We start from the raw sequence: 27,473 nt of genomic DNA on the forward strand, positions 1-27,473 counted from the left end.
ATTTTCCACTTGGTTTTACTGCTGTTTCCCAGCCCATACCGGCCCATACCAGTCCATACCGGCCCATACAATTTGCAGTATAATTCACCGTTCACTGCCGTTAAATTTTCATCTTTCGTTTTACGAGTACATGTATTTTTCCCCATCATTATGATAACTGTACGCGAGTAATTGTAAGTGGCAGTGGGGCAGGCAGGCGGGTGACAAATTTGCAACTTGCAACTTGTGGTGTGTGCGATTTCACATTGTTTTTCGTTTGTTGTTGTTCATTCGAGAGGCAAAGTATAGCCTGTCGAGTATTGAGAGTATTGTTTGGGGATGGATTCGGGTTCCCACCTCTGTTAATGCGCTCCCACGCTTCATCTTCCCCCTCTGGTGGGGGATTGTGCCCCTAAGTGCACTCCAGTTTATTATTTGGCTAAATGCTGTGTGGCCCGATGTCAGCGATAAGTTTTAACATGTAGTTTACGTCGTTTCGTGGCCAATTTGCATAATGGTTGGGTGGCTTGGAGGCGGCAGTTTCTATGGATTTGTGGATGGATTCATCTTTTTTTTATGGGAACTGTTCTCTCTACTGGTCTTCTATTTTTTTTTTGTGGTCGGGTCGGTCTTGCGGTGAGCATTCGGAAGCTGGCTGCAAAATTTACGATTATTATCTGGTTTGTTCAACGACGACGACGACTCTTTGCGTGTGCGTCTAATGGATTTTATTAGAGCCTTCGTTAAGCTTCGTTAGGTGTTTTGATTTATGGTCGTGTTGAGATTAGGCTTTTTGTTTACACTCCGTTATGGATCTGTGGTGCCACAAAATATTTTGATGGCCTTCGTTGGGTTTTAACAATTCAATTAAGTTTCTTAAAGTTTCGTTAAGTGGATTTCTGTGTAATAAAAGTCTGGGAGAAAGTTATAGTCCCATTTAATGTGTTGGTAGACAAAATCAGCTAGTTTCGTTAAGCTTCGTTAAGTTTTGTCATGTAGAAGAAACTATTTTTAAGCTGATTAATGGGTTTTTTTCTCAGTGTTCTTTTTTAGGCTTCGTTAAGCTTCGTTAAGTGTAGCTATGTGACTTTCATAACTATTATTATAGCTAGTACTACTAAAATGACACAGAAAATCGATTTCAATGACTTATTCTCTTTCGTCAAGTTGTGATTTTACGCTTTAATAGATTTTCCGCTTAAAAGATTTATTTAAACTTCTTTATTGAGCATTTAACACATTTGCAATGCCCTGCAAAATGCTGTCAAATCCAAATCCGAACAAATTCGTTTTCCATGAAGCTGCAACGGAACTTGACAGTTCCTTGACATTTTCATGATGAAGTTTTTGCCTGTGCCACCCCTGTTGGGCTCTTCAGGCTCTCGATACCACATCAAGGGTCCGTCCTCGCACAACACACTGTCCATCAATCTGTCCAGGATGTCATTCCAATGCTCGCACTCGCACACTCCCCTCTCCACTCCCCCACTACCCCTCTCTAACACTCCCTCCACTTCCGACCGCATTTTCATCTTGGCAAAGTTTTAACATATTTTTGCATTTACGTCACATGAAATTACACTATGCGTGACAAGCTTTTATGGGTTTTTGTAGGAGAGTGTGAGTTGGAGAGAGAGAGTATTTATGGATGTGTGTGTGTGTGTGAACATAACCTCGGCTAACCCAAAGGCAGTTGGAAGATGCAAACTTCAACTTCAGAACAGCAGCAATACTTTTCACAAACCAGAAACGAAGGAAAGAGACGACTAAGGGATACCTCTTAATTAGATCCGATAGGGTGGAGAGCAGGGAACACTTTTACAGGGAGTTTGGCAGGCTTTGAATACTTGTTTTCTGTGCCTCGGCCATACATCCCCACATAACCTGTATACCCTTGCACTCCCATCGTACAGGGTATTCCACGACAGCAGCTACAGCATCAGAGCATCAGCAGCGTAGCGGTGACATATTTCCGCAATATTGCTGCAGGCCCGAGCACAAAGCAGCAAACGGACAACTTTTCATTAAAGGAATAACGAATGAAAGGGGGAGTAAAAGAAAGAGAGAGGCAGAAGGGAGAGAGGAGAAGAGAGTAGAAGAGAGTAGAAGAGAGTCTGTTGCACAATTGAGAATTTGTTATGCAAGTCTCTGCAGCTGCCTCCTCCTCCTCCTCCAGTGGAGTGCATTATGCGGCATTGCATTGGGGTAGGACTGCAGCAGCTACAGAACTTTCAAGTTCCAGAGCTACCCCTAAAGAAATACCCGTAAATATGCACATAAGGATGAAACACGACACACACACACACACACACACACACACACACACGGCTCACAGGATCTGTCAAAACTTGTTGCTGTCTCTCGAATTTCTCTGCTACTTTCTTCTCCATTCGTTGTCTCCCACTCTTTCACTGCCATGGCGAATCTGAAAGCCAGCGTTTTGGTGTGCGACAGCAACAGAACAAAATAGCGGCACTGAGAACTTAACGAAGCATTAAATTGCGTAATTTACTGCGCATTTAATTTCGTGTTGTGCTCTGCAAAAGAATGAAACGATACGAAAAAGAACCGAGAACCGAGAACAGAGCGGAACAGAGAATCAAAGAGAAACGAAACGAAACAGAGGTAAAAATGCTCGAAGCTGAAGCTAAGCTTTCGATACGGTTAAAGCTTGAGCCACAAGCAAAAATTATGATGGCGTCGGTACCGTCGTCGTCAGACATTTGTAATTGGAAATTACGATGATGATGATGATGATGATAGGGGGGGAGCGGCAGCAGCAGCAGAGTGCCCTTGCGACAGAGAGCGTGGGTGCTGCTCCGCTGCCAAAAGAATTACAGAAAATTACGAGCCAAAGACCGAAAAAAGTTGAGCTTATTTCGGAGACGGGCTTCAGAGGGAAGTATCTAGTAAGTCTAGTAAATATATGAATTATCATTTGTACGATAAATCCATCTTAAACCCACGATGACACACTTAACGAAAGCTGCTGCGACCAGGACCCACTCCTCCCTTGAAGCCCTTCCTCTCTGGCATTGTACGCCTCCGATCGGCGACGATGGCCTTTAGAACCGGTAGACAAAAGGTCTCTCTCAGTGGGAACAAAGGACGTCGAGCCAGAAAAAAAAGCGGAGGTAGCTCCGCTCCGAGCAGCAACTAAAACAGCGAAGGGAGCGAAGAGCGAGGAGCGGGAGGGGGAGCGGGAGCGGTAGCACCGTAATAGACCTACAAACCTACAGCTAAAGAGCAGGGCAAACCCAAGCACACAGACAACTTATCCATCCATCCATCCATCCATCCATCCATTCGTCCAACCATCCGCCCAGGTAAATCCAGTTTCGAAACAAAAGTTCGAGGGGAGCTGGAGCTGGAGACGGAGACGGAGTCGAAGGCAGAGCCAGTTTAAAGCAGCCCTTTTTTGGGCTGGTGTTGGGTCGTAAGGAGGGGGGAGGTACTCGACAGGAGGGGCGTTGGTTGGTTGCTCAGACGCGCGGTGCTCTCCGCATACAACAAAAACAAAAGCAAAAGCAACAACCGATTAAAACCAGAAAGGAAAAGGCCATATCGAGAGTCGAAGCTTTAGATACCCTTGAAGGGGCATGGGGTCTGATACAGAGAGCCGATATGGTGCGAGTATGAGTATAAGAAAAGGGTATGTCCAGTACTTATATGATCCTCAATCCCTTCCTTTATCCATTGCAAAGATCTCATCTAAATGGTGATACCCTGTTTCCGAGGGTATTCAAAATAAAGAAGAATCTCTGTTGGCGCGCTGTTTGTTTGTATGCCGCCCGTCCGCCCACCTTTACCCCGAGATTTTCTGTGTATGCCCTCCCTCTCTCTCTCTCTCTTTGTCTCTTTGCTCAGTGCGTTGGTGCAGCGCTCTGTAATTAATTTGGCAGCTACAGACAGAGAGAGAGAGACACTCTTCCATACTTAAACACACCCATGGAGGCAGCAGAGAAAGAGAATATTTAAAACCCGGCGCAATATCGAATTACCATTGACGGACGGACCGAACGGACCGAACGGACCAACAGACCTGGCCAACCCAGGCACATACATAATATACAGGGTGTCTGTACGTCAGTCTGTGGGCGGATACGCTGGTAAACAGATCATAATTAAATTTATAAAGAAAGAAATTAAATAAAAACTTTCGAAAAGATTGGAAAAAAGTTCCATTTAAAAGAGATTTAAAGAAGAACACTGAGAAGGGGGAGAGAGAGAGGATTCTGGGATTGAGAGTGTTTTTTAGGAGAAGTATTCAAATAGATCTGGGCATTGAGAGTACGATGAGGGCTTGAAAGCAGAGATGAAGAGCCATGGTACTCCATCGAAGCCAAGTTCTGAATTTAGTCGCCTTCTCTGTTCAACTTAATTACTCCGCACGGTCCTGTCTCCCCCCTGCTCCTGCTCCCCACCTCCCCCGCACTCCCTTTGATTCTCATCTTTAGCTCAGCTTACAAACAAAACAGAAATGGAATGAATTAAAGAGAAGTAAAGAGATCCAAAGGAAGGGGCAGAGAAAAAAATCCATTTAATTAAATTTGCATGAAGACAACAACAGCAACAAATACAACTACTGGAGCAGCAGCAGCAGATGAAGAGGGGGAGGAGTGAAGAGGGGGGCTCGCAGCTCGGAGTGGAGGCAGCCGCAGTCGACTGCAATCTGAGCGACAGCGTCAATGCCAGTGCTTGTCAAACTGTGACATGCGAAGCGGCGATGGAAGTTTTTGAAGAATGAAGGAGGAAGGAGAGCGCAGATGAGAAGAGTAGAGTGGAGTGGAGTGCAAAGGAGAGGGGGGAAGAGTGCAACGGAGTGGCTGCATTCGAAACGGGAAAGGAAATACCGTAATGAGTGCGAGGAGAACGCACTGAAGTGCAGTAAAAACTAAAGAGATTTTGGATAGTGCAAGGGAATAGAGTTTTTCGAATTAAATCAAATTATTTAAAATAATTTTAGTTAAATCTGGAATTCTAATATTTAAATATTAAAATGTCCTTCTCCCCTGTTAAAGTTCTTCATTCCCCAAAACCGAAAAGAACCTGCCACAATGTGGAGGGCTGTTCAATAACTGGACTTATTGCACCTGCCACATGCCACTTGCCACAGCACTGCAATCAAGTCAAACAAATGTCAGAAACTGTGAAACCAATACGAAAAATCTATATGTGCATACGAAAACCCAGGGTTGGTGGTTAGGGGGTGGTGCAGGTGGAGGTGCAGGTGGAGGTGGAGTTGGAGGTATGGCAGGAAGGAAAGGCTCTCCTGCTGCCGCGTGCCCCACCATTATCGGTCAACAAGACAAACAGACACAGCAGGAAGCCGCATGAGCGGAAAATTGGAAAAACTCTGGAAAAATACTCGTCCACGGTACGCTGTACGCTGTACGCTGTACGGTCTGTTCTCTGTTCTCTGTTCAGTTCTGTATGCACGGAGGGGGAGGGAGATGGAATAAAATGCTTGCCGACTGTAAAGTGAAAAGCATACAAAATGCTGGGCAATTGCTGTAGAAGGGCGGTGGGGGGGCCTGATGGGTGGCATATAAAGTGAAATGTTAGACAAAGTGGCAGCACACATAGATACATTCACCCACACACACACACAGAGATACCCACGTGTGCGAGCGGGGGACATATGCAAAGCGGTTTTGTGCCGTTGTAAACTTATACTTTGCGCAAACAACAAATGGAGGCAGAGCCCCGGCCCCTCCCCAGCCCCCAGGCCCCACCACGTTGCCAGAGCTCCTGTCACATGAAGACGCACAATTACACGAGTGTATGTGTGTGGTGTGTGTGTGTGCGGGGCTTAAAAGGATATGCCATGGTTACAGGATAACCAGGGATTGGTATGGGACTACTACGAGGACTACGAACAATTGCAGCCAACGCGAGAGACAGAAAGAGAGTGGGAGAGGGACGGGGAGGGAGAGTGGTTGCCGTCGTGGAAACTGTGACAATGTTCAGTCGTGTGTGTAAACAATTGTAATCCGGTAGAAAAATCACAAGCAGCCCCCGGCCCCAGGCCCCTCCAGACCGAGCAGCAGCCCCAAAGCCAAAGGACAAAACCATACAGGAGAGCCACGGCCTACGGGACTAGGCCTACGACCAGAACGGAGTGACAGAGAGAACTGGAGAACCAAAGTAGCTCAAGCGGTGAGGGGTGAAGGGGTGTGGGAGGGGGAAGGGTGGGTGTATCCAAGAATCGAGTGAAATACAATATTGGACACGTAATTGAAAAATAAAATGTGTCCTTTCGAAGGAGAAAAGTGAGGCGGGGGGCTGTAGGGAGAGAGAGGTAGAAAAATGGGTATATTATCAAATTAACGTGAAACGAGATTGCAGGAATTTATTTAAATGAATCTGGTGTTGCTTAGGAACCACACCATCAGAGATTATAATGATATAAGCAGTAGAACTCCATCTTTGGGAGACTCTTCCCCAAAAAAGGTACCCCAAAGCCCTACACCATTTCTGAGAACTGTTTTCCTTAAACCCTTTTGGCTGTGAACCTTATAAATATTAATAATTTATAGCCATAAATCCCCTCCTTATCAGCAAACTCACATAACACTTATCGTATTTCCTTTTCTCTCTCTCTCTCTTTGATTATAGGTGAGTAATGCCACAACTTTCCGTGAGAGTTAAAAGAGCACGCAGTAAGCGAAATACTATATACGATATTATGTACACACATATACATATATGTTTTGTATATAGTGTGGAGTATCGAGAGAACTTCATGGCTCACCTTTGCCGCCCAGTCAGCGACATGTAAACAAAATGCAAAGTGTACAAACCCCACAACAGAAACAGCGACAGCCACAGCCACAGCCACAGCCACTAGCACAGATACAGCCACAGAATTTTGAAGGTTAGCTTTTATATAAATTTTATTTACTCATAAATTAAATTTTTGCATTGAAACGCAGCCAACGACGACAAGCCCCGTGTCCGAACAAGGTAGAGGAAATCAACGCGTGAGATTTCTTAAAGATTATAAACACACTCGCTCGTATATATCGTATCCCCCGTAAATCCCCTCCACCTGGAGCTCGATCTCGAGTGCGTGTGTTTTACGGCTGGAAGACAGCCGAAGGTTTCCCCTGAAATACTGTACACTCGCACATTCGACAGATTCGCGTACGCGTATCCTAAGTCAAGCTCAAATCGGTTGGGGCTGTCAGTTATCACAGTTACTGTGACAGTTACTGTCTAGGGAGTGGAGAGGGTGTGTTTTGGGGTTGGATATCATTGCAAAAAGTGGGAGATTGTAGTTTGGTGGGCGCTGGGGGGTAATCTGAGGAGTAATCTATCAAGATTGTATCTAAAAGATTATATCTCTCTACAAGAACTGTTACAAGGAGTATTCCTAAGAGGTTCTCTTTAAGAAATGATTGTAAAATATGAAACATCTTTAAAATCTCTAAAGGGAAGTAATTCTTCAACAAAGCAGAACTCTTCTGTCCCCTTGAGATGCAATAGTACCTTAAATCTCTGAAGATCTTTTGGTTAAGGTTTTATGAAGACATAATCAGTCATGCTACGGTTTTCGTAAATTTTTTGCGATAACGATTTCGGAGAAATTCGTACGAATTGAAATCCGTGTGCTCCGGTTTTCGCTTTCGATAGTGTTTCATTCCCAAATTATATTGCGATAAAAAAATCAGTTTTTCTTTTGGAAATTTAAATTTTTTAGTCAAATATTCTTTCGTTTTGGGAATCGCATTATATGAAATCAAAAGAAAACAAATAGCGATAACCGGAGCACGGTCTTTCGCTACTTTTTGCGATTTGCGAGAACCGGAGCCTGGCTGTATGTAGATGGACTCCACAAATTGTCCCCCATTTAATCCTCCCGGTTGAGTCTTATTTGACGCTACTTTTTCGCAATAATTTCCGCTGATGTTATTCATTTTTATACCCGATACTCAAAATGAGTATTGGGGTATATTAGATTTGTGGTAAAAGTGGATGTGTGTAACGTCCAGAAGGAATCGTTTCCGACTTGATCAGCATCAATAGCCGAGTCGATTGAGCCATGTCTGTCTGTCCGTCTGTCCGTCTGTCCGTCCGTCCGTCTGTCCGTCCCCTTCAGCGCCTAGTGCTCAAAGACTATAAGAGCTAGAGCAACGATGTTTTGGATCCAGACTTCTGTGATATGTGGCATCCACATTTTTAAAGATACGATAAAACCAAAAACGCAGAATCGTAGAGGATGACTATGTGTTCTAGAGTGTAAAATCTCAACCAGATCGTATAATTATTATAGCCAGAATCCAGAAAACAATTTCATTCTTTCTCGCTCTGTCTCTCTCTAACACACAAGTTTCATGGTCGGTTTTGTCAATTGCAAAATATGAGTTCAAGGATCTCAGAACCTATAAGAGCCAGAGCAACCAAATTTGGTATCCACACTCCTGTGATATCGGACCTTGACCGTTTCGTGTCCAAATTTCGCCACACCCCCTTCCGCCCCCGCAAAGGACGAAAATCTGGGGCATCCACAAATCTCAGAGACTATTAAGGCTAGAGTAACCAAATTTGGTATCCGCACTTCTGTTAGATCTCACTATAAATCGTATATCTCAGAATTTCGCCCCACCTCCTTCCGCCCCCACAAAGGACGAAAATCTGTTGCATCCACAATATTGCACATTTGAGAAAACTAAAAACGCAGAATCATAGATAACGACCATATCTATCAGATTGCTGAATCTGGACCAGATCAGATAATTTGTATAGCCAAAAGGAACAAATCAATTTGCACTGGCTACGCAGCGCCCGAAGTGACGCTCAGACTGATTTTCTGTCTCTCTCGCACTCTTTGTCGTGTCGTTTAATATTAGCGGCGTCTGCCGGAGGAGAGCCATACTGACTTAGTATCGGGTATAACTGTAGAGTTGCGGTGTCCGCAGCAACTCACAACGTTCCCCCTCGATATAAATCAGAACGTTATTTTTGTTCAATCGTTTCTTATTTAATTAGTTAACGTTTCTACAGTTTCCTCTTCCTTTGGTTTTCGTAGCTTTCGTAGCTCATACTCTTCTTTTTCTCGATTACACGATCCTCACTCCTATTCCTCTGCGTTCCTATTCGATTATTCGCTTTTTCTGTATTGGTGGTACTTCCGTTATTGCCGTTGCTTTTTTGATAAAAATATTTCTTATAAAAATTCCCAAAAATAAATACCCCACTCTCAAGACTCCCCTGCATTTCCCAGTGTTATAAATCTTGGGGACATTCCATCCAGCCGCAGCACACACAAAAATGAATATTTTATGATGCAAAGTTGTGCATACAAATGCTCGGATTATCCCAAATGGCACCCCATCTATATGCCGCAAGTACGAGTCATGCAACACGTGCAGCAATGCAAGCCGAAAAACCCCAATTAGAATTCTTCGAGTGTGGAGTGTGAAGTGGATCGGAGTCTTGTGTCTGGTCTGGCATTAGTGTTAGCCTTAGCCCAGTTTTTGTGCAGCTTTTGTGGGGCCAGAGGGGGGGAAGGGGGCTAGTGTGTGTTTCAGTTCTGTGGAACAGCTGTTTTGAGTGCCGGCGAGAATATGAGCTAACCTTAAGCTATATATCAGACACACACACAGACAGAGAAACAGCAACAACAAAATGCTAAATCGACTCTGACCCACTGACATTATTTCTCATCGGCCACATCGGAAAGCGCCAACAACTTGGACACAAAAACAGCAACAGCAACTGTGCAAAGTGCATTCAGTCATTCCGTCATTCCGGCATTCGGGCATTCAGCAGGTGTAGCAGGAGAGAGAGAGAGGGAGAACTATATGTGCCGGAAAGAGACCTCTGTGGGGTGGCCGGGAAGGGGGACTTGGCCTCTCATTAGATGTTATCATTCCATAGATTGCTGCAGTTCCTGTCTATTGAATCATTTAGTTACAGTTCTGATATAATAGTAGACGTAGACCCCCCCCCCAGACCACCCGATACAACAGTCGTAACCTATGATCGCAGCGAAAGATGGGGGTTGGGGGTTGGGGGTTGGGGGTCTGGTGCCGTGGAAATTGCTATGGGAATTGTGCAATGCTGCTGAACCCAATCAAATCATGATTATAGATATCGTTAAATGGCTTTCAAATGGTTGCAATTTCCCGGTCTCTAAAGTGAATATTAGATTAAATTTATGATTGGGTGGCGGGCATTTCTTCAAGTAGCGGAAACTATAGAAAAAAGGAAGGTGCTTCCCTTTGAAAATTCGTTTATTACTGGAAATGTTCCTTGAAAGACCTGCTCTGCTCCCCTCGACAGTTCTCCATGCCAAAAATCATGCTTAATTTGTTAATTACTCGCGCATTTTAATTGCCACAAATTAGTTTGCCTTTCGTTTCGCACTCTTCGGTGGTTGCTTGTTGTTTTTTATTTCTCGCTGGTGTGGCTCTGAATGGAAAGTGAAAACTGTCGTCGTGCTGCCTCTCCTGAGTTGGCAATTAGTCAGTGAAAGTGTAGCAGATGGCACGAGTCTGTCCGTCCGTCCGTCCCATGGCTCTTTCTGAGGCTGCTTTGGTGGCTCTTTCTTTGCGGCATAATAAAAAATACTTTTAACTATGTGCCGCACATAAATCAATGTCAATTAAGTGATTGAAAAACTGATTTATAAAGTGCGAAAAATCATTATAAAATTAAAATAAAACTAAGAAAAATTACTAAAAAAAAAACAAGTACTTCCAGAAACATTTTAGCCGCCTAATTGGATACAAAAATGTATGATCTTGATATCATAAGAGATATAGAGAGAAACACCTACCGATTTCCACTTCCCCGAAATAAAAAAAAAAACCTGAATCATACAAAACATTCATGAAATTTATCAAATATCCAATTGGCGGCTATGCTTTTTTGCAATAAAAAACACAGACAGACAACACAAAAAAAAAAAATATATATAGAAATAAAAATAAAAATAAGTATCAGCAAACAGCAACAAAAGCAACAACTGACGAACGGCAATCGAAATACACTTGAACGTGAGTGAAACAAAATTCATGACCCACTTTATAAAACGCTTTTTCTTTCATCCATGACCCACTTTATTATTTGTAGCAGCAATGACTGCCGCGAGAGAGCAGCAGACCCACTCTCCAAGAGCACAAAGAGAGAGAGAACGAGAGAGGGAGAGAGAGAGAGAGACCCCCGAACATATGTTTTATTCACACAATTAGTTTGCTAAAACTGCAGGCTTACCCACATACGAATACTCGTATGAGAGATACTCGGCACCCATACTCGCATTCACACCACGATTCACATGCACATTCACATTCACAGCTGAGCAAATGAGGTTGTGTGCGGTTTACGTCTGAGGTGAAGACTAGACTTGCGACTAGTTTTAGACACTGATTAAACAGCTGCAACGCACATAAGGCGAGACTTAAGGCGACAACAAATAACATTTAAAATTATTGTAGAGGCAGCCTTTAGCAAGGATTAGGCTGGGGTATATTTAGCAATGTTTAAAGACCAATTAAAATTCCCTTGTCTCCTCTTCTTTTTATTTTAGTAGACTTTTCAACCGGGAATCCCCCAGAAATAAACGCAACCCATAAAGCCCGCATATTTTGCTGTTTTTTTGGCTGATATTTAGTCACCGTGAATCAGCATTTCGGTATAGTAATTTGTCATTCAAATTCCAATGGAAATGCCACCAAAAAGCCCGAATATTTGTTTGAGTTTTGGCGAGAGCCAATCGGAAATTGATGTCAAGGATACCTAGTGCTGACAGAAGCGGAAGTGACACCAAAAACAGTGCAGGAAGCAGGAAAACTCCAAAGAGAGGCTTAAACCAAATTGAGTTGGGGTAGGTCTAAGGGAAGTTCTTTAAAGAGAGAACAAAGGAAGTTCTCCTTGAAGCTGTTTCTTCTAGAAACCCCAGAGAATTTTCCCCATAAATCATGGAATATTTAATATTTAATATTCATTTGATGCTAGACAATAAGTCTCTTTATTTGCGCAGCATCTCCTATTAATTGCTGGCTGAATGTGCACCGTACCTTGACAGCAGCAGCAAAAGATACAAATTGTTTTGAAATTGCTTCTTGCTTAACGTTTCGCTCTGCCACTGACATTGATGGGGCTCCTCCTTTGCTCTCATTTCCTCCTTTCCTGTTTCGAGCACACAATTTCCACTCTGCCATATTATCCAACCTCCATCCTCCAACCTCCAAGCTCCATCCATTTTCTATCCCATTTTTCCTTGCAGTTTTCTGGTTGTCTTTCAGACATTTTCCCTGACATTTTCATTGCACATTTGTCTGTTGGTTTTTGTTGTTGTTGGTTTTGTTGGTTTTTGCTCTCGACTGGCGGTTGGTAAAATGTTGCCTGTTGTCGCTGTCATTGTCGATGTTGTTGGCTATTAATTGAGACTGGCGTATTGGCAACATGTTTATTTTGGCCAACAGGCAGTTCCAATCGAAGCAGAGGAGGATGCAGGCAGCCAAGAGGATGTGGATGCTGGATACTGGATACTGTGGCTGTTGCTGTTAAAGTGGGAAACGGTGTACGTTTAGATATTCCTTCAGAGATTTCGTTTCGAATGGAGCTAGTCTTTTCTGCTTATAGATTCTCTTACATTGTCAATAGAGTTGAATATATTTTACATTTTAAAGCATAATCAAAGTCCATTCCGGTGAGGCGTCGAGCCAAACATCACGTAGACCCACCAAAAAAACACCTAAATTTTTGTAAGCTTTGCCCTCAAGCGTTGTTTCTGCTTCTCTCCCTCTCTCCCTCTCTCTCTTCCTTCCTTCTGGCAGACTGTGCGTATGAGTAATTTAATGCAGCATCGCAGCACCACAGCATCACCACCACCATAATAATCGCCTTCATCATGAGACTCGTGACTCAATTTGTCTAAGGCCCCCATCCATGTCTCTGTGTCTCCGGCTTTACTTGCGTTCTCGTACGTTCTCTTATATGGAAGTCAAAGCTCAAAATGCCGCAAAAAACAAACGAAAGCCAACGAAAACGAACGAAAAAGCAAATTCCAAAACTCTGCATGACATTACTCGTATAATCAACATTAAATATAATGAGTAATTTACGAGTATTTTCGCCACCTTCCCCCCCTTGGCTGTGATTCATGGAACGACCTTCTCTTGGGCTTGGTATTTCATCAGGCCTGGGGGTTTGATGATGGCAGGGAGTGGGAATTTCGAGATCTGGAAGATTGGAAGATCAGTTCTATCAAGAAATAAGGTGGATGATGATCCAAAGAATATTCTCCCTCTAGCAGTGCTCTTCCTATAAAAATACCATTGAGTATTTTATCAGGAAAATACCCAGAAGAAAGATTCGCACACGACATTGAAAATCTTGTGTCCGAAAGAAAGAGAAGGAGAGACAAATGCCAAAGAGAGAGGGAGAGAGAGAGAAGAAAGTGAAATGAATTATTTGGCCCCGACGACAAAGTTGGCGCTGATTCAGTTTTATGCCCCATTAAGATCAATGGGGGACACCTCTCTACCTCCACGCTGCTCCCCCTTCCCCCCTGCCCGCTCTGATGATCAAACAAATGCGTTCCATTGTCCATTTGAGAGACGAAATGTTTGTTTTGCCACAAATGACACAGAAGAGGCAGGGCGAAAGTGGCATCTCTCTCTGGGTCTCTCTCTCTCCCTGTGAATATATTTCGCTGTTTGTCTATAAATATCATGTGTCGCTCTCTCCCTCTCTCTCTTTGCCTTATGACGATAAATTGCGAAAATAGCGAATCAGAATGAGACGGAGATTGAAAGGCCCAAGCGGCAAAGTGCAAATTGATAAGGCCCACAGAAAACAGCAAAAAAGCCAGCAAAAAAAAACCAAACAACAGTATCAACAAAAAGTCAACTGACTTGCTGCATTAATTGTAATTTAATTAATTTACGCTCCTTCTATTCTGCTTCTGCTGCCTTTGCTGCTGCCTTAATTAAGCGCGTCAATCATACGCCCTGTGTGGCACAAGCCGAAAGAAAAAACCCAAAAGAATATTCGCGTTTAAGTCTGAAGGAGGATCAACATCAGGGCAGGCTGCCACATTTAAGTGTCGCCCTGTCAAAATAGGCAACAAGCAGAAAGCAGAGGCCAGAACCGAACATAGAGATGCCCTGACAGAAGGCTAAATGGGGATATCTTTAGCTCCATAGAGTACTTTCCAAGCCCTGCCAACAGCTCCTCCAAAACATAATACCCTTCTGCAAAGGGTACAACCCGAAAAACAACAGAAGCAAAAGAACTCCCGCAATTATAGCGCTTGTCGGGGAGGGCAAGGCGCCAAGAGGGTTGGAGGCTTGTACGTCACTCATTTTGGCGCCCATTGCATTCACATTTTGGCCAACTGCCCGTCATCTATCCCCATGCCCGATGCCCATGCCCTGCCTTTCCCCATGGCACTCCTCCCTAGCGTCGGACGCTGATTACATCTCCTGACCATGTCCAGAGTTTTGTCTGTAATTACTATTTCTTTTTTTTTGAGATTCTCAGAGCCCCAGAGAGAATGGATAGGGGGTAAGGGAGGTCTTCATTATGCATATAATGTAATTAAAAAAGAAGAGGAATAAGCACAAGTTGTAGCACCGGGTGGTCTGCAGCTCCTCAGAGCTCCTCGGAACTCCAACAGAAAGAACTCTTTGCGGCTCGAGAACTGGGACGACGGGACTCTGTTTCACGCTTAACTGGTTGAGTGAGCCTCTCTCTCTCTCTCTCTCTCTCTCTGTGTGTCTCTCGCTCAGTTGGTTGTTCAGATACTCGTACAATATTCAGGCAAATGTTGCTCTCCACAAATTTGCATTTACCTCGAAGTTTCGTTTCTCAAGTGGCGCTCGAAAAACCTAAAAATACAATTTATTCCACACTTTAAGCAAATAAAGCAAGCAATTAATCAAGTAACCAAATAAAATGTGACATGAAAGGAGCCCCCGAAAACTGACAGAGCGAGAAAGAGCATGCAAGAGTAATGGCCATGATGGCCACTTGAAGTGCTGCCTGGACCTGTTCCGGTCCATGCGAAGAGGCTGTTGTGAGGCTGTGCGTTGCCCCAAAAACTGACAGCATTAATTTGACTAACGTTGCGGTGGCAACCCCCCGACGGGGCACGACTCGGGGTCACCACTCACCGAACCCCCGAAGAGTGTTTGTCCGAATCCCAGCTAACAAATGATTAAGGTTGACTGGGAAAAGCAGGAGAGCAGAAGGATAGACATATGCATCCTTTTAAGTGGCTGCCACAAAATGAAGATGTCACATTCCAAAGAGCGAAAGCTCTCCGGGCAGACAGGGGGCAGCATTCCTGCTGCTGCTGTCGTCTCATGGAAATAGTTGAGATTGTCAACCAATAACAAGACTGTGGTGATTGGCTGTGAAATTGTTTGTTAGCGCAGAGAAAGTATTAAATACCAACAAAGAAGAATCTACGGAATGTTTCTCTAATTATACCAAAAGAAAATACCAAAAAAAGTCACTTAATTCTCAATAAATTCTACAGACAATTCAACAAAATATCAGAGGTAGAATTCTACATAATTAAGAAATTTCCAAAAAATACTAGAAAATATAAATAGAAAAATACTAGAAAATACTAGAAAAAATACCGGTAAAATTTGATAATTTCCACGTCTTTTGTGGAACCTAAAACGTACCTTAAAAACTCTAAGCAGACTTATAAAATACCAAATAAATACTGATATACGGTACCACTGATCGGTTTACTGTCACACTGGAACTCGAATTTCCTAATGCGCAATTAATCCAATCCCCCCTAGCTATAGCTGCACCCCAAGACACAAACCACAAAAAGTAGAGGCCCCAAAAACAGCTGATTGCTGCCGCTGTCTGCGTCTCTTACGCTCCTCCTCAAATGCAGATTAATTAGGCAATAAACTGTAATTGAGGCAGCACATTAGCCCAAAAGAAAGAGGGAATGGCGGGGGGCATGGGCATGGGAATGGGAATGGGAATGGGCATGGGCATGGGCATGGGCATGGGCATGGGCATGGGCATTTTGCATTTTGATAAGCGAACGGGGCCAAGCCACAAAAGCCACAAAGCCCCAAGGCCAAGGCCATCCGTACAACAGCGCATGCAGGCAGCCGCCACCCGGCACCCGGCACCTTTACAGCTATTTTTCTGTTCCGTTCTTTGCGCGAATTCTGGAGAACTTTGCACTAATTCGAAATTCGATTTACCTTCTTTCAGGCTTAGCCCAAGTGACTTACCAGATCATTGGGCCTCAGGTACAGCGAAACCCACGACATCAGCCTCAAGCAGCAGCAGCAGCAGCAGCAGTAGCCTCCACCACAGCGGAGGCAGCGCCGGCGCAAGCGGCAAGTACAACAGCAGCAACATCTCCGTGTGCAACCTGCCACGCTCCTCGCCGGCCGCCGCCACAGCAGCCGTCACCCTCTCTGCGGCCGCGGGCGGCAGCAGCCTGCTGAGCGGCCTGCACCACGGCCTGGCGCCCGGCACGCACCCACTGCAGCGCGCAACGGCGGCGAGCGGAGGCGGCGGCGCTGGTGCCGGGGGCGTTGCAGGCGCCTCCACAGCGGCCTCGCTCTCGCTCCAGCAGCAGCAGCATCAGCAGCAGCTGCAGCAGCAACAGGCACTGCTCTACCAGCAGCAGCACCAGCAACAGCAGCAGCAGCAGCATCACCTCAACTCTCATCATTCTCTCCACAACAAGGCAGCGGCCGCTGCTGCCGCAGCCACGGCCAACATCGCAGCTGCGCTGCAACGCTCGGCTGCCATTATGAATGCGGTGGCGTCGCCGATCTCAGCCAGCAGCGCAGCCAACGCCGCGTCGTCAGGCCGGAAGATACGCCGCAAGACGGATTCGAAGGTTAATTTGGTAAGTATTTTCCCTATCTAGAAACACCAAAACGATGAGGATTTGGGCAGTACGGTCAAATAAATCCCCATAAAAGTTACCGAATAAGCAATCACGGTACCATTATTCTAGAAGTTTTAACAATCATAATCAAAGAATCAAACAGTCAGTGTGATACTCGAAATTAATATTGAAAATATAACTTGATGATAACTGGAGATAAGATTTAGGAGTACGATTAAAGTTAAGATTAAGATTGAGGAAGTTGCGTCAATAGGAATAGCAAAACAGATCGAAACTTATAGTTAAGTACTCTCTAAAATGCTATAAATAATATTAATAATGTTGTGTGTACTGACTTCTTGCAGCCGCAATCACAAATCAACAAATGCAACAATGAAAAGCGGCGTCGCGAGGCGGAAAATGGTTATATCGAGCAGTTGTCGGAGATACTAACGCTGAACAAGCGTGGGGATATGACCTCAACGAAACCGGACAAGGCGGCTATACTGAATCAAGTGGTTCGAACGGTAAGTCGAGAAAACCCCACCCACCCGATCAATCGACTGGCAAAAGAGGAGGGGGGGCCCTCATTTACAGACGAGAGACCTCATCAAACGAAACTAATAAGGCCAAAATCGCTGAACAACACGAAAAGCAATACAAGTTGTTATAACACCCTGCCACTGGGGACTGGGCTGTGTGTGCTGGCCTGCGCGGAATACCAAATGATCCATTACAACATCCAAACAGAGGCAACAGAGGGTGTCCGTCTCCGTCTCCGTCTGCGAATTCCCCAATGTAATTTCCATTCGGTTTTCTCCGTAGTCGGCTACGTCTTTCTCTGTCTTTCGTTTGGGCAAAGCCGAAAACGCGTTCCAATTAAAAAGCAATTAAAAGCTCGGCCCGCAAAGAGCTTAAAAGAATTCGCGAATCGTATAGGAGCAGGGCATCACCGGACGGACCCTAGACTGAACTGACGACTGACGTAATTTAACCCGCCGCAGCACAATTTAATTAATATTTTTATTTAATTTACATAAATTTATTTATGTTTGAAAGCCCCGGCGCGACCCGACCCGACCCGATCCGTCCCCCGTCCCGAGTATTTTGTTGTTTTAGGCAAAGTTATTGTTGGTGTATTTCTTTTATTGGTTTCAGGTAGCCTAAGCACTTTATTATGTAAATTATTTGTGAGCCAAGCGCCACGCTTTGCCACACAGCCAACCAACAACCAACATCCAAATCCAGCCAACAAAAAGCCAAAGCCAATGCCAACAAATGGGTTTTTAAATGAAACGCGGCGGCGGCGCCGAAATACCATATACAAAATATACATAATTTTATTTTGTAATCCATACGGGCGGGCGAAAACTAAAAAAGAGTCGCAAGTGCCACTGGTCTAGGGTTAATAAAATGCAATTAAAGCACACACCACACGGGACGGCACATGAGGTCCGGGGGCACATGGGTTCCGTAAGTAATAAATAAATTGAATTAAATGGGTTCCGTGTGCCAGTGCACAGGGCTTTTTGTCGCTAATAAGGGAAATCATCCGGGACGCTAATCAAATTGTTAAAACCATAATCCAACAAATTGCCACAAAGTGAACAAAAGTTAGAAAAAGAAAAAAAAATTGTAACATTTGCAACATGCCAAGGCCCCGACGAGATTCGAACTCATGATCTCCTGTTTACTAGACAGGCGCTTTAACCAACTAAGCCACGGCGCCCGTTGACGATTGCGCGACGGGTCGCTTACTTCTGGGGCATCGGCGCCATATGCTGCGAACGGTATCGCGTTCTTCGTGAGGTGTGGGAATGTGTGGCTGTCTATTTTCGGCAGTTGTGTAGATAGCGGGAGAAAGAGACGGATGCATGAGTATCGGAAGAAATATTGAAGGCAATAACTATCGCTAAGATCTCTCTATCTCTGTCGATCCGATAAATACCGTAAAGGACCATCGCAAACAAGATACTCCTTTACTGCACGTTCTGTGTTCTGTCGTGTTTAATTTCGAGCTTTTTGTCCCCTATTCCACGTACAAACCCCCTTCTCACGCTCTGATCTCCGTTTTCTGCCGAAATTCCACAGCTGCTGCTTCTCTTTATCGCATCTTTTACCTGATGCGATCAAATTTTGGATGAATCTATGGGCCAAAGCCCGCCAAAAAACAAACCGAGAGATAGAGGTGGAGAGAGGCGAGATCCAGACACGTTTCAGACATTTGCACGCCATTGCACGCGCCGTGTACTCTCTTTCTGTGTTGTTCCTTTTGTTGTTTACTTTATCATTTGACTGATATTTTCGGAGTGCCTTCACCCCGACACGAAATTTGGTTCTCGGGAGCAACTTTTCCTGGTCACACGGACACACACAGTTGTTGCACAGCGAAGCTTCCTTCCAAAGAAACTAAAAGCTCGCCGCGCTCTCTCAGCTGTTGTTGCTGTCCCTCTTCCACTCAGCTGAAAGATCAACGAACTGCTTTTGAAATGCTTTTTGAACGATGACAGTGACGTCGCACCTCGATGGCAATTTCACATCGTTGTGATTCTTCGTCGTTCCACTGTTCCTGCTCTTTCTACTCCTTCTCCACCCGCTGCCGTCCCGCCGTGGCCACCGCCTCACCCACCCCACCCCCACACGCTGCACAAGGTGCAAGCTGCAAATTCAATGTGATAACACACACACACACACACATATACACTACCTCTTCGCGTACGGTACAAGCAAGCCGGTAAACAAAAGCTGGAGAAGAGAGACAGAGTGAGAGAGAGAGTCGCATGGCTTGGTCAAGAAGCTTTATTGCTCCCAGAGAGAGAGGGAGGTGGTGAGAGCCAGTTGTTGTGTATTTTTTTAATACAATTGCATCAAAAAATGTGCGCTTATTATTTCGGCAACTTTGTGACTGAACGAACGTTCCACGCGGCTTCTCTGTTTCTCTGTTCTGTGTGTTTTGTTCTGTGATTTCATTTGTGGCAGTCTAAAAAGTGAGTAATTTTTGGCCCAAATTGAGTCATAGACCGCCTCCAGACCTGGCTCTGACTGATAAGCAGCTCGCTCCCGAGGCCCCTACAAAAACAACGACAAACCAAAACAATGTGAAATGCCAATGACATTTGTCCCAGAACACACGCGACGTAAAGTGCAAGTTGATTGACCTTGAATAATGTGCCAGCGAATTTCGCATTCTGCTCCACTGTTGGACGGTGGGCGGCGGTGGGGTGGTTTGGTGTCGGGCCGTGCTGGGCCGCGGAAGGTGTGTGCTTTGGAAATCCATCAAAGTCGGCGAAAAGGAAAGCCCAATAATAACAATAATATTTGAATAATGCGAGTGCGAGTGTGAAATGTGTTTTGGTTTCGGTTTTCGGTATTTTCTGTGAAAAAGTCAATGGACTCTCGAACGCGCGCGAAAATTTTTGCGTGTCCGAGTAAAAATAACGCAAATGCTCATAGAGAACGCATACAAATGGCAGGAACTGTGCTGTGTGTGAGGTTTATTGCACTTCCATTGTGTCAATAATACAATGGAGCAGATCGGATCAGAACAGAACAGCCAGAATTATGATGATGGCGTACTACGACAAAGTGTGCCATAATATTCGTGAAGGGAATGGAAACGGGAATGGTTTCCGCATTGCAAAAATACTGCAGTTTTAGTGTCTCGTCTCTGATGACAAAGTGGGTCCCGGGTCCTCGGCTTCGAGGCTGGGATCCGATCTGATATGAATGAAGTTTTCATTGCCATAAAGACGATGATGATGATGGTGATGATGCCTCTGTCTATAAGACTCGTCGCGACAATTTAAATTGAGCGTAGAACGAAACAAGATATGGGGGTGTGAAATTCCATTGTCCCCAGTACTAAACAACGATCCTTTCGTTAAGTATTAGATATCATATTCGATTATTTATTGATTTTATTCGTATATTTTTGCAGTATCGTGAAATTTGTGACAAAGGCCAAAATCGTGATATATCCTCAACTTCAACAAACAACAACAACTCCACGGCGACAACCAACAACAACACAAACAATAATAACAACAATAGCAACAACAACAACAACAATAGCAAACCACAAACAACCTCAACCCCCCGCTGCAGTCGCTGTGCAACAGACAACTGCTCGATCCATCCGGTGCAACAGGGAGAGGTCTCCTCGACAGAGCCACCGCTGCCACTGCCACTGCCGGAGCCATCGCTGCTGCTCGGCCAGGTGCCGGAGATCTCCGCCTACTTCGAGGCCCTCGAGCACTACATCAGCGGCGTGGGCTGGGTCCTGCTGCAGGTGAACGCCAACGGCATCATTGAGTCCTGCACGCAGAACATCCGCGAGCTGATCGGCTATGAGAAGCAGGAGCTCTACCACCAGCCCCTCTACATGTACCTCTACGCGGGGGATCACGCCAAGCTAGAGCCGATCATCAACAACATGTACAGTAGCGGAGGTGGAGGAGGGGGAGGAGTTGGAGTAGGAGCTGGAGGCAGTGGATCAGCCAGTGGAGGTGGTGGTGGAGGTGGAGGTGGGGGCTGGGGCGATCTGGATGAGCTGAACAACGGCAACGCGTCGCAGCAGTCGGCGGGGTCCAACTCCAGCTCAGGGAACGCTCAGTCGGGCAAGTCCAAGCGGAGTATCTCCACGAAGGTGCGCATGCTAGTCAAGGACCCGCGAACGGCCACCCAGACGTCGTCCAACTGCGAGGCGGGCATGGAGCAGAAGCCACTGAGGCAGTCCGGGCAGCAGGACAAGTACGAGGAGGTGGTCCTGATAGCGGCCCCCGTGAAGGGTGAGTGGAAACCAATAGATCCCTTAGAACCTGACTCTAATCAATCTTTATTCCACAGACGATGCGGATGCCAGCAGCTCGGTCCTGTGCTTGATCACGCGGCCGGAGGACGAGTCGCCGCTAGAGATCAATATGCAGCAGCACGTGCAGCAGCAGCCCATCGAGCAGATGACCTTCAAGCTGGACATCCACGGCAAAATACTCAGCCTCGATCCCACTGCCCTGCGGGAGCCCTTCAAGCAGCACATGCAGACCTGGGTGGGTCGTCTTTGGCAGGACCTGTGCCACCCGCACGACCTCTCCATGCTGAAGTCGCACCTGCGCGACATCCAGGACTCGGCCAGCCCCCACTCTCCCGCCAGCGGTGGTCCCGGCTCCGGCTCTGGCTCCGTGCACATATCCAATGTGGTGTCGCGTCCGTTCCGCCTGCGCCTGGGTGCCCCCGACGTCTACGTGCATGTGAAGGCCAACTCGAGACTGTTCCTCAACCAGACCCCCGGCGAGGGCGACTTCATCATGTCGGTGCAGACGCTCCTCAACTCAGAGAACGACATGAACAGCAACAACACGGGAGCGGGATCGGGATCGGTATCGGGACCGGGAACGGTTTCCGGAGCGAGCTCTGGAACGGGACCTGGAGCGAGTGGCGGCGGCGGCGGCATGGGCGGAATGAGCCAGCTGTGCGCCATGTCGCCGGGCCCCTCGCTGGCCAACTCCCTGCTCAACAACCTCTCGATGGACGGGCTGCACAGCAGCTCCACCTCCTCGTCGGCGGCCTCCGCCATGCTGCCCACGTACCTCCTGGGCGGCCTGGTGGGCGGCGGACAGCACAACAACGGGAACGGTAACAGCACGCAGACGACCAATGTGGGCGGGCCGCTCATGAGCAGCGCCATCCACAACGGCACCGGGATGCAGCAGCAACAGCAGCAGCAGCGGTCCTCCTCCGCGGCCAGCTCCTCGGCGGCGAACCTGGTGAATACGTTCACCGCCTCGCCGGCCCCCGGGGAGCACAGCTTCTACGGCAGCGACACCTTCGAATTCGACATTGCACATTCCTCCTTCGACATCGATCCCAGCGGCGGCGTCGGCGGCTGGACGGACTCGCGTCCGAATTCGCGGGCCTCCGTCGCCACGCCCGTGAGTACGCCGCGACCGCCCTCCGGCCACGGCTTCAGTCCGGCCGTGTGCGCCTCCCCGGCCACGCCCTACCAGCTGTCCTCGCACTCTGCCGCCAGCCTTCCATCGCCGCAGTCGAACGCCAGTGCCGGCGGAGGCAACTATGGTTTCAACTTCCACTCCTTCGAGCCGGGCGACACCAAACCGGAGAAGGATCCCCAGCAGCAGCAGCAGGGCAACAACAGCAGTAGCGGCGGCCCCAGCAGCAACAGCAACCCGATGCTGGGAGGCCTTCCGAACGGTGTGGGCGGACTACTCCTCTCCCAACAACAGCAGCAGCAACAACAAGCGCAGCAGCAGCAGCAACAACAACAGCAGTTGGCGCCGCAACAGCAACAGGAATCCTCGGAGCGATTGCGGCACCTGCTGACAAAGACCAGCAGTCTGGGAGGACTGGGCGATGAGGAGAAGGTGAGCAGAAGGCACTACTATCGAAGGGGCTGCCATCATACATATATCCCTGCACTTCCAATGAATCCTCTGGTAATAATCGATTCTTTGCAGTACTTTAAGCAGGAGAGCAGCGAAGACGAGAAGCTCAGTGGGGGACCCGCTGGCAGCTTCAAGATGGGCGGCCAGCCAGGAGGAGCCATGGGAATGTTTGGGTCCATGGGGCCGTTGGGACGCAGTGCAAGCGCCACGGCCACACTGCTGCACAAGCCCGGCAACTCACAGAACACCATGCTGCTCAAGGTGAGTAGAGTGCTCTCCAAGAGCCCGGGAGTGCGAGAATCCTTTTCTAATGGTTATCTTTTGTTGGCAGCTTCTCAACGAGAAGTCAGAGGATGATGATGTGCCGGGAGCCATGAGCAATGCCCGCCAGAGCGAACTGATGCGGCAGCTCAAGAACAACGACGGGGGCCATGGGTCCATGCACCGAGTGGGCGCCGGCGGGAACATGAGCAACGAGGATCTCAAGGCCATGCTGAAGATCCAGAGCGATCCGTCGCTGAGCCGCAAGCGCTCGCTGAACGAGCCCGACGACGACCTGTCCTCTGCGAAGCGATCCGAGGACAAGCCCAGCAAGCTCTGCACCCAGAACAAGATGCTCGCAAAGCTGCTGCAGAATCCGCCAAAGATACCCAAAGCCCCCAATGCCGAGCAGCCGCTGCAGGTGAAGACGCTGCCCGACATCACCAGCTCCTCGATGTCCGCGATGTCCTCGGGCAGCTCCCTCTCCGCCCCCGGCAACCTAATCAGCGCCGGCAGTACTGGACCCAAGGCGGCAGCCAATCGAAACCGCAAGCAACAACAGCAACAGCAGCAGCAACAACAGCAGCAACAGCAGCAACAACAACAGCAGGCAGCCAGCAATCCTTCCCAGCAGCAGCCGCAGCCAAACGATGTCTACCTCAGCCAGCCGCCGCACCAGCAGCCGCACCAGCCGCCGCAGCTAGCCTTCCAGCAGCAGCAGCAGCAGCTGCAACAACTGGCGACCTCAGCATCTACCTCAATTACCACAGCGGCCTCGACCTCGGCGGCTGCAGCGGCAGCGGCAGCGGCGGCCATTCTGGGCGACGGCGACACGGAGTTGTCCAAGCTGCTGGACAGCGTCATGGAATACTACCCGGACGACGCCCCCATTGTGGCGAACGCCCCCTCGGCGGCCTCCGCCATCAGCGACATCCAGAAGTCGCTGATGCTCGACGTGGAGTCCGCCGCCTTCGGCAGCGACTTGAGCCAGCACATCCTCATGAGCCAGCAACAGCTAAAGGACTCAAGTGTGGGGTATGTTTACCATGACAGCTGCTAAAGACAGCTTACGATTATTATGGAGGAGTCGAGTCTGTTGTTGTAGAGGTGTGGGATTCTGTTTTTGAGGCGGAGAGGCTGAGTTGTTTTTGATCAGCCCTCCTCAGAGTATGATATACGGTCAAGGCCAGGGGAGATATCTTCCTCCATTTCTACTGCTGTTGGGGTCGGGATATAATTATATAGGGAGTTTGTTCGAGCGGAATGTGGCGGAGAAGCTCAGTTCATCTGCTGCTTCTTCTGGCCACGTGTGGGCGAATGTAGATCTGTAGATCGAATGCATGTTTTTAGTGGGGTAAAGGCCGCAGAGAGGTCTGATGTTAGACCGTATTTGGGTTGGGTGTTGGGTATGCGTTAGGATTCATTTTTGAGATGAATTCGAACATCGATTGCCGTTTGAGTTCCTTCCGTGTGGCGACCTTGTCGCTTTTGAGGATTGTAAGATCGGAACGGTACGAGGGAGGGTAGTGGTGGTGTTTTGTGGAACAGATAGATGGATGACATTGTCGCTTGGCTGAATTGTGAAAGTGTTACTAATTAAGTTTTTCCCGCAGAGATCCCAGTCTGCTTCACCATCAGCAACAACAGCAGCAGGCGGCGCAACAGCAGCAACAACAGCAGCAGCTCTTGGCCCTCCAAGTGGCGGCCCAGCAGCACCAGCAACACCGGCAGCAGCACCTCCAGCAGCCGCCCGCCTACCCGGGCATGCTCAGCCTCCAGCAGCAGCAGCAGAACCAGCAGCAGCATATCATGCATGGACGAATGGACCCCATGCGTAACCAGGTCTTCCAGCGACCGCCGCCCATGTATTCTGCCCGGGGTCGCGGCCCCATGAATGCCGTGGCCACGCCCGGCGGTGCTGTGCTGCCTGCCCAGCAGCAGCTCCGCAACATGCGACAGCAGCAGCTGGCGGCGGCCCAGCAGAAGGAGCGTCTCCTTCAACAGCAGCAAAAGCAGCAGCTTCTGGTCCCAGAGAATGCCAGTGAGTACCCAGAAAATATCTTCCTCTTATAGAATAATTTATCTAGCGCAGTGTCGAGAAAAGTTTGTTGCCCCCAAACTTAAAACAAAACAAAAATTGTAGCTCCAGTTATTAATTATTTAAATGGTACAAAAATTGAATTCTTAACTTTTAAATAGGCAAAGTTATCTATTTGTTTCCTTATTTTGAGATTCCGTTATCGAATCCTCGATCGACAATAAAATGAGACTGTCGAGTCTCACCTGTCCTGTTTTTTAAGTATTTATTTTTATGAAAGTGTAGTCGTAAATCCCATTTGATTTTTATTGAAGGCTTTAGAGAATTGTACACTCTGATGATATTATACAAGGTGGTCGGCTTTCGCAACGCGCTCTCTTTTCGGGTCTTATTTTATTCAGTACAACAGCAAACTTCGTTCCTCTCTCTCTCATCAAACATGGCGGCAATGCGCTCTCAGTAGAGCTGAGCGTAAAAATAAAACTCGAAAGAGAGTTAGCGGACCACTTTGTAGAATTTCTGTATGGCAGAGACTATCTTTAGATCAGTCTATTGGTATATTTAAACCTTTTGTGTGAATATTGTAAGTGGAGGTTTTTTTCGGCTAGAAAATAATCATTATTTAAGGTCCCTGAAAATAGCTGATTCATTCGTTGTTTCCTTCCAGCTGGCATCAATGCGGGCCTCAACAACATTGGCTCGCTGCTCAACACCACGGTGGCACCCAATGTCTCCCTCTCACGCACCAATCTGCCGGCGGACGCTCAGCTCAGTCCGGGCTTTGCCCAGGCACTGATGCAGCAGCAATTGAGTCCCGGACGGAGTACCCCCTACAGTCCGCAGCCGAACCAAGGTACTGGTATGGATAACTAGTCCCTGCAATTGTTGTTCAAACGTGTGTTTCCTCTCCCTTCAGGCTATGCTCCGACGTTCCCACAGCCGGGCCAGCGTCTGTCGCCGCAGCAGCAACAACAGCTCAACCAACAACAGCAGCAACAGAACAACGCCCAGGCGCAACAATTGGCCTACCAGCAGCAGCAACAACAGCAACAACAACAACAGCAGCAGCAGCAACAAGTGGGCGATGGGGGACGCTCCAGCACGCCGTTTGGGTCCAATTCGGGACTGCAGTCGCCGGGAATGCAGAACAGTCCGCAGCAGTGGCCCACTGGAGGAGCAGGGGGAGGACCGGGAGGTCCGTTGCCCTCTGGCAATGCGGGGCGAACGCTGCAGCAGCACAATCCAATGCTCATAGCACAGTTGCAGGTAAGTCCTGAGATCCGATTGCCACTGCCAAAGTCAACAACTAATGCCATTCCATGACGCTGATGCAGGGCGTCAGTCCGTATAATGCGCGTCAATACCAACAGAACCAGAGACGAGGCCTCAACTCTCCCGGCGCCCAGGTCGGGCCTGTGGGCAATGCGGCAGCGGTGGCCCTGCAGCGCCAGAACTCGTTCCAGGGCCAGGGCGGCGGCGGTGCGACGACTCCCGATGGCAGCGGCGGACCTGGTGTCGTCGGATTCGGTGGCCCCCAGTCGCCGTACGGCGGCAATGTGAATGTGTTCCAGCAGCAGCAGCTGCAGCGACTCCAGCGCCAGGGAAGCGTCCCGCAGGCCACGCAGCATCTGCCAGGTAAGAGATCTTCAGATGGAAGAGGAGCCTCACCTGAGGTTGCAGAAGATCAGATCAGAAAAAATCCAAAGACTAGATATTAGTACATTAGAAATTGAAAAGAAAACTAGTTGGAAAACTACGCGTTTTTCCAATTCCGAGTCTCAATGAAATGTAGAAGAAAAGAACTCTTTGTGGACTAGCTCGGGAGTTCTCCGTTTATCGTTCAGTTAGGCGCCCCTTAATCCATATACTAAACATCCACATTTACTTAGACAGCTTCACACACACAACCAGACACACACACAAACACACATACACACTTTAATCTCGATTAGTTTTAATC

At 47.6% G+C, this 27,473-nt stretch overlaps 1 protein-coding gene and 1 non-coding gene across 5 annotated transcripts in view; one reads left to right on the forward strand and one right to left on the reverse strand.

Moving 5' to 3' along the window:
* Positions 1-27,473, forward strand: part of LOC108162551 (nuclear receptor coactivator 3) — a 90,065-nt gene that overhangs the window by 59,303 nt on the left and 3,289 nt on the right. For 3 of the 4 annotated variants that reach the window (XM_017297337.2, XM_017297338.2, XM_033393552.1), the window contains 10 exons: positions 16,186-16,834; positions 17,182-17,343; positions 20,754-21,603; positions 21,662-23,193; positions 23,287-23,475; positions 23,546-24,510; positions 25,089-25,516; positions 26,181-26,366; positions 26,430-26,779; positions 26,848-27,148. In XM_017297337.2, coding sequence (XP_017152826.1) covers positions 16,186-16,834; positions 17,182-17,343; positions 20,754-21,603; positions 21,662-23,193; positions 23,287-23,475; positions 23,546-24,510; positions 25,089-25,516; positions 26,181-26,366; positions 26,430-26,779; positions 26,848-27,148 — 5,612 coding nt within the window. The remainder of the gene's footprint in view (positions 1-16,185; positions 16,835-17,181; positions 17,344-20,753; positions 21,604-21,661; positions 23,194-23,286; positions 23,476-23,545; positions 24,511-25,088; positions 25,517-26,180; positions 26,367-26,429; positions 26,780-26,847; positions 27,149-27,473) is intronic. The other variant, XM_033393551.1, reaches the window with a different exon arrangement.
* Positions 18,472-18,545, reverse strand: Trnat-agu. The gene has a single exon. It is a non-coding gene; the product is annotated as a tRNA-Thr (tRNA).

This window comes from Drosophila miranda, chromosome 4, assembly GCF_003369915.1.
Source record: "Drosophila miranda strain MSH22 chromosome 4, D.miranda_PacBio2.1, whole genome shotgun sequence".
Lineage (NCBI taxonomy): Eukaryota > Metazoa > Arthropoda > Insecta > Diptera > Drosophilidae > Drosophila > Drosophila miranda.